A 13,129-nucleotide genomic window follows, 5' to 3' on the forward strand; every position below is an offset into this window, starting at 1 on the left:
AACTCCCCTTTAACAGGAAGAAACCTCCGGCAGAACCAGGCTCAGGGAGGGGCGGCCATCTGCTGCGACCGGTTGGGGTGAGAGAAGGCAAACAAAGCAAAAACAAAACAAACAAACAAACAAACAAACAAACAAATTACAACAGTGGGGTCTTGGTGGCCTATTTCTATCTAAGATAAGATAAGATAAGATAAGATAAGATAAGATAAGATAAGCCTTCACATTGTTCACACACTGAAAATCATCACACATCACACATCACATTTGCACTAAGTACCGCAGCAATTTCCTTAAGTTGTAAACCTGCTCAACATTTGGCAATAAAACCCTTTCTGATTCTGATTCTGATTCATCCACAGCAGTCAGCCAAAAAATGAAATAACTCAAATAACATTACAACACTTTCCTATTATTGAGTTTTTTTAGTTTATATATATATATATATATATATATATATATATGTATGTATGTATGTAGTGTATTTTGTGTGTTTGCTCAATAAATTGCTGCACTCTTTTGCCATTGTCCTAGCAAAATATAAATAAATGAAGGGTGGCTCAAGACTTTTGCACAGTATTCAGTATTTACAGTATAACTGTACTTTTTGATGTACATTTGTATTGCTAACAGTTTTCCTCTAAGGCATCTCCATTTACAGTATTCAACTGAATTCTTAAAGGAAGTGGTATTACTGAACAATGCATCCTCTATTTTTAGAGCAGTTTCTTACACTTTGTGCATGTACATTGCTTCACTTTGTATTCACCTTTTATTTGCACTCTGTATGCTGGTATAGGGTCAAGCACTTTGAAAACCCTGGTGTAGAGAAAAGATGGACAAAATACAAAAAAGGGAAAGATTTCTATCTATGTCATCCGACATTCATTTGGCATCTTTTGGGGGATAAAGTTCTTACTCAAGAACACAGCAGGCTTGTATACTTGTACTGAATACAGTGAGAATAATTTAGCTGAATCACTTAATTCAAATAAAGGCTAGCATCCTTAAAATGTGCCAGACTTTGTCTGAATTAAATAAAGATTTTGTTAAACAGCTGTCAATGTTTTGGATAAAACTGTTCCTAAAGATATTAACATCAAATGACTGATAAACCACACAGAGCCCTGACTTTATTCATGTAAATGTAAAATCTTACAGTGATCATTTCAGTCATTACCAGCAATGTGCCTTTTTTCACCTTTTCCACCTCAATTCAATAACAGAACCTGCAGCCAGTGAAATCAGCCAATTCTGGATTCTTAATAATTGCTGATTGGTCACCATTGACACAGGTTATTGTATGACAAATCAAATAAAGATACTGACCTCATTAAAGTGTGCCACCTCCTCACAGTTCTCTGCTATACGGCTGTAGAAGGGCAGACCTGAAAAATAAGGAGGAATTTAGTCATTAAAACCTGGTTCAGTAACACCATTGTGCCTGCTGTCATCCCACTTTGAGTGGGTGGGCTCACTGCATGGGGCACGTACAAAGCACGAGAAAGAGCAGTCAGTTGGTGTTTACTTAAAGCTGCATTAATTATGAAACAATTTAGTTTTAAGACTTTATCCAAAGTAGCAAGCAGGTAAGTGATTATTGAAGCTCTGTGCACTGTGATGAGGGTTTTTTTTTTTTGCAGCCACAGGACTTGGAGTTGGCCATGAACTCCCTTGTATACCAAAATATTCTAGAGTGAAATGTTTTAAATATGTAAAGCTTTTCCTGTGTTGGAGATGCAACAGGACAATGATCCAGCAGCAAATCTACAGCAGAATGGCTGAAAAAGAAAATAATCAAGATGTAATCTAAACCTTGACCTTAGGAGACCTCTGCATAAACAAACCCAAACTGAAGCAGCATTGTAAAGAAAAGTGGGAAAACATTCTTTCTCAACAACGTGAAAGACTGATAGTCATACAGAAAAAAATAATTTAAAGTTATAATTGCTAAACGTGGTTCTACAAGTGACTTAAGTCAATAAGGGTGCACTTGGCCTTGTCAGATGCAGGTTAGAACCTGAATCCATCAGTTCACTGAGACGTTTATTAAAGTGAAAATGGGGTGACATAAAATCAGCTTACTCATCTCATAAAGAGCTGCGAAAAGACAAATTATACTTTAAGTACCTGACAAATGTAAATATGAAACAGCTGCGTGGAGTCACCAGAGGCAGAAAGGAAATGCAGACAATTAAATGACTACAGTGTGACTCACTGTGCGACACAGAGAGACTGCAGAAGAATGTCAAAAATATAAATTAAAATCATATTTTTCCATTATTAGAGCTAAAAGTATGTGTGTCAGCCAATGAAAGCTGTTGTCTACTCAGAGTTTATATTGGGAAAGGGACCTTTCATTGAACAGTAACCTGACTCACTCATGCGTCCTGGTTGTTGTGCTCACCTGGTTGCTTTGTGATGCTTATGAATGGTCCTGCACCACAGTGTGCATTCTGCTTTGTTCTGAAAGTTTGCTTTGTGCATCTGAGCCTTTATGAAGCTCTGTTGATGTCTATTTGTGTGCTTGTGGGCACATCAGCTGCCATACACAGGGAGACACACAAACGCATACAGACACCTACAATGTTAATTACAGTCCCTGTCAGTTTGGCTGTAATAATGAGGGTAAATGGAGTAAATACATTGTGCCAGGCTCAGATATTTTAGATATTATAAGTGCAGAAAGTATCTTTTCACACATTCAAAAGCACAAAACCTTCAGGTTTTAAAAATGTCATGCTTGACGTAAGCTTATCGTTATAATTTTACCAATGCACAAATATGACTCTAGTTTATAATCCCACTTCCAGGTGTTCCTGTCTCTCTTTGCCTTCACTCCTACGCTCTCTTGAACCTTCTAAATCCCCCAAACCTTTGAATATTATTTTAGAAAATAAACACCACTTCAGTGTCGGAGAGGGAGAGAGACAACATTCCTCCTACATTATTGAAAAGAGCGGCACTGCTGTCATACCAGTGTTTTCATCCAACTAGATGTGGGCTTAGAAAAGCAGACCATGTGACACTTATGTAAGGTGCTCCACACCAAACTAAAACAACATTCTGATAATCGGTGCGGCTTTTGGCCTTGATGAAACAGTCAAAGATAAAGAGTTAAAGAGCTGCTACAAAGGACCTGAGCTGTAAGAAAGAAAATGAACAGAGAGTCATTTTTTGTTATCTCAAGCAGATAGATGAAAATTAAAAGAGTGAAAGATGGAGAACACTGTGTAAGTCTGAAACCCACATGAATGAAGAGGGCGCAGAGGTGCATTTAAGGCTTTCTTAAGTTTTTGCAAGAATGTGGTTAAAGCAGAAAACTCGAGTGTTGAGTAGAAACATGGAAACATTTGGGTTTTTTTAATGCAGTTAATTTTACCTTATTTCCTGGTGCATTAGGGGGCAGTAAGTGGCATTACAAGCTGAATAGGTGCCCTAATTTAAAAAGTAAACATACCAAGTGTCTGTTTGCAGAATAAAGTGCTACACAGAGGAAAGGAATTTTAAAAATATCCGCAGGATACAAGAAATTGCCCCAAGCTCTGTTCCTGTCCTGTGAATCAGGAAGACTCTGAGTAATAAAAAGAACAAACAAACTGTCCAAGCAGCTGTGTTAAGTGCCTAGAGGTTAAAGAGAAGTTTGATAAGTGCCAACGTAGAGGAAGACAGCCTGGGTGAATTAACTGAAAATTAATATTGTAAAGCACAGAGATAAGGTTTCATTAATTCTTGCATGGCTCTGTATTGCTGCAGGCTACTCAGAAGAGGAGCAGCAACAGCCGAAGTGCAGCTCTCTGATAAAGCCAAGAGCTGCCGGTCACATAACCAGAATTCATCAACGACTTGTCGGGAAATCAATTACATTTTGAAGACCCTCCTTTGAAGGGACTTGACTTGATTTATTATTTCTGACAGCAAATAATAACAACCAGATAAAGTTAGATCAGAGATAGAACATCACGTCACATTTAATCCATTTTTATTAGCTGTCTTTATTGCACTGGCTTGAAGCTTTTTTATTACACCTTTTCCCCCTTCCAGAGATATCATGTTGATTCAGCTTCGGGGTGGTTATAGGACTCTTCTGACTTACAAAAATTAAGCATCTGATGATGACAAAATACCTCAAAAATAGAGACCTTAAAAGACCTTCGATCAGTAATTGCTGATTTCTGTAAGCAGCAAAGGGTTGACAAAAATGCATCTGATATTTTACATATTCATACTTGTACTCATACACTTCCTAGATGCTAGATAACAAGGCAGAAAGCTGGGGTACAAAGAAATGCCAGAATAATGACTGAATGAGTTTCTTACACCAGACACCCTAAAAAGAGAGATAAACTGAAGCTGTTCTGTAATTAAAAATGGCCCCAAACTCCTGAACTTAGTGCAGGTCTGATACACAGCTACACAAAGCACCAAAGCACTTATTTCCCTGGCAGACCGCTTCCTCTCCAGACAGGAAGCGTTTTAAACTCTAAGTGCTCAGGAAACTCCACTGACAGCCTAAACCAAAAACCCACGGCGCCGGAGGATATGTGGGAATGCAGGGCTGATTAAGACACTGTGATTAACACACAAATTTGGGAAGTATTTAAAAAAATATTATTTAGCTCAAATAAATGAATAATTAAACTTAAATGTGCTGGAAGAATGGAGAAGAAATTGTGAGACTGAGGAAAAAATGACAAGATTTAAAAATGGAAATGAAATTTCCCCTCCAGCAGCTGAGTGGCTATTAATAAATATGCTTGAACTCTTTAACTGGATAATTTTGAATATGCAATTATTCAGCTTTTGGATGAAACTGATTTACTAAATGTTGGGCTTGATGTTCAACCATACGTGCAGCCACCTTTCCTGTGACTCTGCTATTCCTTCATATCTGTTTACTTCAACAAACTCATGCTAGAGGATCACAAAGGAAATTCCTATTCAGGTCATGGACTGTATTGGGTAGCAGAATAGATGTAAGATCCTAGTGCAGCTAGAATTCATTTACATACCTTTAATGTGGTATTTCTTATATATGTAAGATTGTCTGTGTTTCTGCTTGTTCTTTTGTTTCTTTTTTTTTTTAATAGAAAACCCTCAGAGCTCACACTGAGTTTTGAATGAATGAAAATCAGCGCAAGCCAAGAGTGGAACAGGATTTTAAATAGCACTGAAAGTACAAGTACAAGATGTTCAAATAAAATCATCATTCATTTTCAGTTTTAAAAGTCATAATAATTTCTGATATTTAACTGTTTTTTTATTTGTCAGAAGGTTCAATAATTTAAAAAAAAACTCAGAAATTTCTGGCGATTATTTAACGGTTTGGGGTTAATTTATGTCTCTAAAACATACAAATAAACACAGATACACACAAACTTTTCTTGACATTTTTTTAAAAAAAAATTATACATGGATGAAGTGGAGCTACTCTGCTGACAGATGGACTTTTGAGGAAAGAGTGGACGATCCAGTTACTGACTGTGAAGGCATGGTTCATAGAATATCCAGGCCCTGGTGCAATCACTGCAGCACAAACCACTGCACTAGAAGTTATCCTTTTTTTCCCCCAACATACACACACACAAACACACACACACACACACACACACACACACACTGAGAGGAAAGGAGGCAGCAGTGCTCTCCTAACATCTTCTCCAATTGTGATGCTGCATTGATTTCAACAGGGACTGAGCACCTGTCAGTGGACTGATCACTGTCCAGGGTGCTGAAAAACACACCGCTCCTCCTTCCTGTCTCAGTTTCTTTGACATTATTTTGCTCACACACCCAGCACACGGAAAGCAAACGACAAGCACGCGAAACACATGAATAAATCAACTAAACCCTTTTTTCCACAACTCATTTCGTCTTCTCATCTCCTCTGAGAGAGAGTGCAAGGTTGTGGCTGCAATTCTGACTCTTAGATTTGAGTGAATTGGTTAGTACTCCAAAGATCTTACACAGAACATTCCCAAAGCTCCATCTTTAGCCACATCTCTAGCAATCGATGCCATCAGCTTAGTCTAAACTGGCCTCTTAAACACATTGTTCTAGTAAGTTGAAAGAAAGCAAATAAAATAACTGAAAATCAGTGATGGGAAATCGATGTTTCAGGGATGCCAAGATTGGTGTTTTTTCCTCTTTTTTAGTATACACTTAAAAAATAGAAGAGATAAAAGCTTTGAATTCACATTCACCATTCTTGGCAGAAATGGTATTAATTTTTGTAGTACTTTACATGATGTATATAACATATAACGGAAAAAAGACTTCAGTATCAGTATTTTACCATATTAACGAATATAATGAAATAAAACGTAAGGCTTGGATAACTTGGATAGACCAGTTATTCTGTTTTGCCTGCAACTAAACTCTTTTTCTCGCTCTTCCAACTTTTTTATGCAGCGGCTGACTGGCTCTCATCACATTGTGTAACGAAGCGCAAATCAGGGCACAGCACACAGCGCGATTCGGTTTCCAAGCACACACGGCTTCAACATACAGAAGAATAATTCGAAAAATATACATATATATCCTTACCCCTGAATGTAACTTTGGCGATCTTATCACCTTTCCCTCGCAGGTGAGCGACCGTCCTCAGGTGAACCATTAAAGCCATCATTAGTCCAGTCTGGTGGGGGCGGGAGTAATTTTACTCCACACAGATAAAACTTGAATCGATTTGGTGCAATCTGCGTTTAATGATGTCTTGGTGAGCCTTTCTTTGCGGGCTGGAGTCGGTGGACCCAAAAATCGCTTTCTATCCTGGCAACATGAATACTTTACGTGCGTTTCTTTAAAGGGAAGAAAGCAAACAAACAAACAAACAAAAAATCCAAAACCCAAAAATGAATTAATCACAGGCTCCAGTTAACATTTCCTCCTACTCCGTGGCTGCTGGGTCTATCGCACATCTCTGAGCTGGTTCTTGGTTTTACTCTGCTCGTTGCGCAGGAAGGGCGGGGGTGGGCTTCAACTACAGAGAGATGATGCTCTAATTGCGGGGAGACAAAACAAAACAAAAAAAACACAGACCAGGCTTGGGATTCGGAGGAAAACCCTACCGCTGTTTGAGAGACATTTTTAATAAAAACGCTTAGCCATGAATCTAGACCTACTGTACTTCATGCATTTTACTTTGAAATAAAAAGATGATCTTGTTACAATAAACTTTGCACGCTACAAACGGTTTGCTGCCACGCCCACATTATACTGCAACTCCCCGATCCCTTTAGTATAGCTGTGGGTCAACATGACGAACAGGTGAGGTGAACGTTGTCCTTTTCTGACCTTTGGCCAACAGTTCCTGCTGAAGAGGCGTCAGGACAGCCGCAAACAACAGAAACATGTTGACTTACCTACCACCAGCTTCAAATCTACTCCAGTATGCACACTCACCTGCCACTTTATTATGTGCTGCTCCTTTGACGTAAACACGATAAAAGCATGGCTCTGTCCTGCCCTGTATCAGAGGTTCAGGTGATGGTGTAATGTCTCTGTGATATTTAGCTTTTTTGGGCCACTGAGTACCGCAAGAGCATTGCTTAATCTCCACAGCCTACCTGAGTATTGCTGCTGACCATGTCCATCTCTTTATGGCCACAGTGTACCCACCATTTGATGGCTGCTTCCAGTATTTTTGAGAGGTAGATTGGGGCATGGAGCTGACAAATCTGCAGTAACTGTGTGATGCTAATCAAAGGAGCTTGCAAAGAAAAGCATCTGGACTTCTTTAAGTTGCTTGAAGACATTTCACCTCTCATCCGAGAAGCTTCAAAAGGACCCCCCCCCGTGGGGGTCCTTTTTGTGTCCCTCTGTGGGGGGATACTCCCACTAGGTTTAAATCTGGGACTCCCCACCATTTGACCTAAGAACTGAAGAAGCTTCTCGGATGAGAGGTGAAACGTCTTCAAGCAACTTAAAGAAGTCCAGACACTTTTCTTTGCAAGCTCCTTTGACTACGATGACCTGGATGACTGAGAAGCTTCACAGACATACTGTGTGATGGTGGCATGCCAATATGGACCTAAATCTTAGAGGAATGTTTTTAGCAGCTTGTTGGATCTATGTCAGGAAGAATTACGGCAAAAAAGAGGGTCCAAGCCAGTACTAACAAGGTGTACCTAATGAAGTGGAATATGAGTATATATGTATTTGGTATGAGAAAAGATAAGGCGGTAGGTTTCTTTGGGCTCCTCTTTTTAGATTTGAAAAATAGTTATCATTCAGTAGTGATGTGTATCACTGTAAAGATACCAAGAGTACAACTGTGTGAAAACCTTTGTTTTGATGCAGTGTTCAGATGTGTCTGCAAACAACAGCAGAGAAACTCTACATCTGCTTGCTCATATAATGTTCCTCACAGCATGAAACCAAAACTTCAGAGCTGTGAGTTTCTTCAGGAATGCCACTGATTTCTGGTTGCAAAGGCAGCAGCAGGAGTTCCTGTGACAGCATTGTGATGCTTCTGGTCCTTATCATCCCAGGAGCAGTGCTCAGCACTCTGGGTTTTTGACAACTTCTGTCAGAGGAGAGACAAATATTCTGCTAAGAATGGATTCCAAACAAATACACATATGCTGTGTTATAAACTGAGAAAACAGCATCATAGTCTAAACTGGTTTAAACGGGGTATAAAAGATGACTACAACACCCAGTTTTAGGGAATATCTATGAGCACCTTCAAAAAACATTATGGAAAACACAGACAACAGCAGACTGAACTGAACAATCCCTGAATTTATCATCTTTGTACAAAGAAAAATAAAGATTCCAAAAGAAGACACACCAGCCAACATGCCACCCTTTATTCTGTAATAAAACACAAATCAGTTGTGTTTTAAATAAAGTTAGATATGAAAGAATTTGTTGCATTAGAGCATAATGCAACAAATTTGACAAATGACAAAAAATATCAACAAAGTAAAGACACAATAATGACAGAACTGGGACACACACTATACTTTAACACCTACTGATATAACTACTAGACAGTGAGTCTCTGTGGATACAATAAATCTGGTGAGATGGCCCAGTATTGTATCACAAACAAACAAAAACTTGTCTCTTCACTTGAGGTAATCGGGAGTACCTGGCATAAACAGCCTCAGGCGTGTGTATAACAAGAGAGAACACATTTCTACCACATAGGCTGAAGTACAGTCTCTCTCTCTCTGGTGTGAATGAATGACAGTCTGTAAGTATCTTTTGTTTAAATTATGTATTGCGGTTTGCACTGACTCATGTATGAGAGAGATGGAGAGATGAGTAATAAAGTAACTAATACTGAAAAAACCCTAATTTAATCTGTGCAAATGATCCAAAGCCAGCAGCGCTGCAGACATCAAAGCTGCTTCTTGTTATTATTCTCATTTTTTTTTAATCTGAATTTTTGTGCCACTGCTTCCTAATATCAAAGTGTGGTTAAAAACCGCGTCCCTGGCTTAAACCCTTTAGTTCTCTTGTCTTTTCCTCGGGGGAGGGGGTCCAACCCTGTGTTAGAAAGGTTCTGGATGAATAACTTTGATGTAAAAGACATCAAAGTCATTCATAAATTAAGTCATGTGCAAATGATTGACATTGTTTTCCAGTAGTGATATGAGCTTTAGCCAGCAGAGGGAACTGTTGGAAAACTGTTGGCTGGGCCCATACTGGTACAGATGGACATAGAGATGTTTTCATGACAATACCAATGGAGACACTCATTAAAATAACTGTCAGTTCAGTCAGTTTTGCTAACATATTGTCGCAGGCCGTACGGGACATTTGCTGTTATAACATTAAAGGTCAAGGGAATCTACAGCAGAACCCAGAAGATTTCTAAGAAATCAGAGAAGCTCTCTTATTAAAAAAAAAATAAGTAGAAAATCTTCCTGACTTCAGTGTGGTGGGCACATTGGAAAAGAAATAAACAATATATATTAATAGTTCAGTTATAGAGAAAAATGGATATAAATCAGTTTACTGCAACATGACATCACACCTTTTTTTTTTTCTTTTTTTTTTTGAAAGGCAAAGAGTTCAGATTATTTCCAAAACAACAGTGGATAAAAGCCATAGTATTACTAGGTCAGTGTTTACACTACTCAACAATTAGTTCCAGTTTTCTCCTCAATGCCTCCTTTTATTGACAACAACAGTCTGCTCCATCTAGTGGTTAAATTAATTCTTCGGAAAATTGATGTAATTATGAACTTTGTCTCCACTGATTAGATCATCATGTGCTGGAATTTTACTTGGCCCACGATTCTGTTCTCTCACACCTGGTGCACGGATGGTGTCATGGAAAGGTTTAATCCTGGGGTGGATCAGGTGGGCTGGAAGAATAATACTGATAGTCGTATAGACGAAACTTGAGAATATCATAGAGGTTTAAAAGGTAGATATTGGCTTTATTTTTTATTTTATTTCTTTTAATAAATGACTGATCCGTAGGTCTGTTATAATCTAGAACTTCTCAAGTCCTCCCATTTGTTTCATCTCTATACCTGCTTCCAGCCTTTAAAGCTTTGGATGCAATCATCCTGGTTACCTCCAGAGGGAGACATTTTCTCATTTTCTCTCTTTCATATTAGTATTTTATCCAGAAATTAATGATTAGCTTAACTTCATGGAATTTAGGAAAAAAATATCTAAGTCTCCATGATTGTAATCAGCACTCTGGCCTGAGTCTGTATGTTTTGGGGTTTTGTTTTGTTTTTTGTTAGTTAGTTAGTTTTCCTCTTCATAACATTTTATGAGTTGAAAAGCAGCCTCGAAATACTTGTTTCAAATCACAAACTACTAATAAGGCATTAATAGTGTGTTTGTGTGCAGGTTTACCGATGTAAACGAGAGGCAGTTCACGGCGAAGTGCAGCATTCCCATCGGCAGATGGGAGGGAAGAGGGCTGATGTGTCCCAGCCCTCTGCATCCAGCTGGTGCGTCGCACCACAGCAGTAGTTCGCCACACTCACCATGGCTTTAGCCACAGGCAGGACGCTCGTGGCACTATTTCTTACGCTTTGTGGGCCAGGATGCAGCTGGGCAGGTAAATCGTTGATTTACTCTTTCATAAGCAGGTGCAATTAGAGCACTTACGTGTAAAGCAGTTTGATACTTGTTTCATCTGATTATCCAGGTACTGTTGCTTTCTTGTCCACTCGTGAAGAGAAAGTTGAACTTATCAAAGAGGTCACGTGCCTTGTGATTGGATATTTAAAATGCATTCAAAAGAAGCTGTTCATATTAACAAGTTTAAACAAAAGGAATCCTATAATGTGCAGGTATTTGCATGTGTGCACGTCAGTGTCCACGTTTCCATTTGCAGAAAACAAAGTAGATTAAGTGCATCATATTTAACTCACTGGGACGTTTCATTTCAAGCGTGCAGTATGAGTCATTATCAGATGTGAACGATTTCGTTTAAATGAGAGCTATTAGAGAAAATATGAAGTGACAGCATTTTTCACCCATGAAACTTTGTGGGGGGAAACTATGATGCAGGACCGAGCAGTTATGGAACAAGTCCTTTCCTTAGTGGCCACATCCAAAAGTAACTGGGATGCATGGCTAGAAGATGATGACAAATTTCTGGCGACATCATGAAATGCTGTGAGTGGTGGCATATTAAATATGGAACTAATTCAGCTGAATGTGAAGATTAATGGCTTTAAAGTGGACTTTGATTAGTGACTAGAAGTGAAGGAGTTGATTTGAGATGTCACATCATCCATCAGCTATAGTCAGGAATGGCTGGACAGTGAAGCAGATTTTGAACCCAAGAGACTATGCAGGTTTTTTGTTGATTCATAGGCTGGCAGGATTTTACTAGAAAGGCGCAGTGATATATCAGATGTGCAGCGAATTTTTGACAAGCACAGAGAGTGCAAACCACAGCTGCACATATGTTTTTGAAGTTTCTTAAGTGCTGTTTGTAAAATCAATTTTCAGCGAAAGTATTCAACATCCTCCAGACAGTGAAAACATTCAAAATATCAAACGTGCCACAAAGCCCAAGGAGTTTCACAGAGGACAAAGGTAATCTTTTTGCCTTGGGCTTAAAGGCCAGACTTTCCTTCACCCTCCCTTCCTCCTCAATTTTATTCAGTTCACTTATTTTGTCAGTTGATCTGTAGACTTCTATATGCGTCCTTCTCAAATGTAAGCGCTTAGCGCATGAGATCACTGCTTTCACTGAATATAGGCAGCTGCCATTTATTGTGGTCCTTTGTCTGAGTCATTTTCTTTTCCATCGTTTTGGAAGTCTTTTCAGAACGTCACATTTATTCACTTCCACACATTTACACCTGGGAGCCCCTGCAGCTACAGCTCACTGTAGATTGGACCAGTTTCGAGTTAAATGGCTTCCTCTCTGGTCTCTCAACAGTAGTTGTTAAGAGAGAGGAGAGTGTTACTCATTAACTTTCTCTGCTCACATATCATCAGCCCGTCACTCTGAAATTATTCACAAAAGAGGACGAGTAAGCTCGTGGGGATATCTGAATACCTACGCAGGGGCAGTGCAGGAAAAACAAAATCTGCCTATCAACTTCTGGAATTTACACGAACTGTGTGAAGAGCACGAGGGACAGGGAGTGAGGAGAAGGAATGTCCTTGCAGGTCACTGGAATTTCATTATTGTGCTCCAGTTCACATGTCAGGATTCTTCAAGGGAGGCTACATGCAAGAGTTTTAGGATGAGGAGTTTCATAACTTCAACTTCTTTACTTCAGGAAAATAGAGACTTGCTGAGAGGCTTTTTTCCCCCTGCATATTTCTAATATTGCTAATGCTTTCCGTAATCTTAAATCACCTGACCCTATGCCCCTGCTCACCTGCACCTCGGCTGCATATCAAACCTGCCAGCAACAGCATGTCTCGTGTCATGATGTCATCTCTGGGCACTGTTCCACTTGCTTTAACAAGTACCACCTGGCCTACGAGCACCCTGTCAAAGCTTGATTTGAGCATATTAGATGTGCAGCGAGAAGATAGACAATAAACCAACACTATGAGGCGTCAGACCTCATCACTAACTGCTATACTACTACTAACTGAATAATTGCTTAGAATAACTTTGGAAAGGTTTTTTATAAAAGCAAAGTCACATGTGAGCACCAGCACAAAAAAGCTAAATATGCTGTTA

The 13,129-nt window shown here is 39.2% G+C and overlaps 2 protein-coding genes across 19 annotated transcripts in view; one reads left to right on the top strand and one right to left on the bottom strand.

Annotated features, from left to right (window-relative positions):
- The window catches only part of otofa (otoferlin a), an 83,894-nt gene extending 76,926 nt beyond the window's left edge, over positions 1 to 6,968 (bottom strand). For 4 of the 12 annotated variants that reach the window (XM_085132646.1, XM_085132648.1, XM_085132651.1 and 1 more), the window contains exons 1-2: positions 6,544 to 6,964; positions 1,327 to 1,385 (exon numbers count right to left, since the gene is read on the bottom strand). In XM_085132646.1, coding sequence (XP_084988772.1) covers positions 1,327 to 1,385; positions 6,544 to 6,625 — 141 coding nt within the window. In that variant the 5' untranslated portion in view covers positions 6,626 to 6,964. Of the gene's footprint in view, positions 1 to 1,326; positions 1,386 to 6,543 lie in introns of all 12 variants that reach the window. The other 8 variants (XM_085132652.1, XM_085132650.1, XM_085132644.1 and 5 more) reach the window with 5 other exon arrangements.
- Positions 6,969 to 10,751: 3,783 nt separating this feature from the next.
- The window catches only part of fndc1 (fibronectin type III domain containing 1), a 44,616-nt gene continuing 42,238 nt past the window's right edge, over positions 10,752 to 13,129 (top strand). For 3 of the 7 annotated variants that reach the window (XM_085133369.1, XM_085133370.1, XM_085133372.1), the window contains exon 1: positions 10,753 to 11,032. In XM_085133369.1, coding sequence (XP_084989495.1) covers positions 10,960 to 11,032 — 73 coding nt within the window. In that variant the 5' untranslated portion in view covers positions 10,753 to 10,959. Of the gene's footprint in view, positions 11,033 to 13,129 lie in introns of all 7 variants that reach the window. The other 4 variants (XM_085133371.1, XM_085133368.1, XM_085133367.1 and 1 more) reach the window with 4 other exon arrangements.

The sequence above is a fragment of the Neolamprologus multifasciatus genome, chromosome 15 (assembly GCF_963576455.1).
Source record: "Neolamprologus multifasciatus chromosome 15, fNeoMul1.2, whole genome shotgun sequence".
Taxonomy (NCBI): Eukaryota; Metazoa; Chordata; class Actinopteri; order Cichliformes; family Cichlidae; genus Neolamprologus; species Neolamprologus multifasciatus.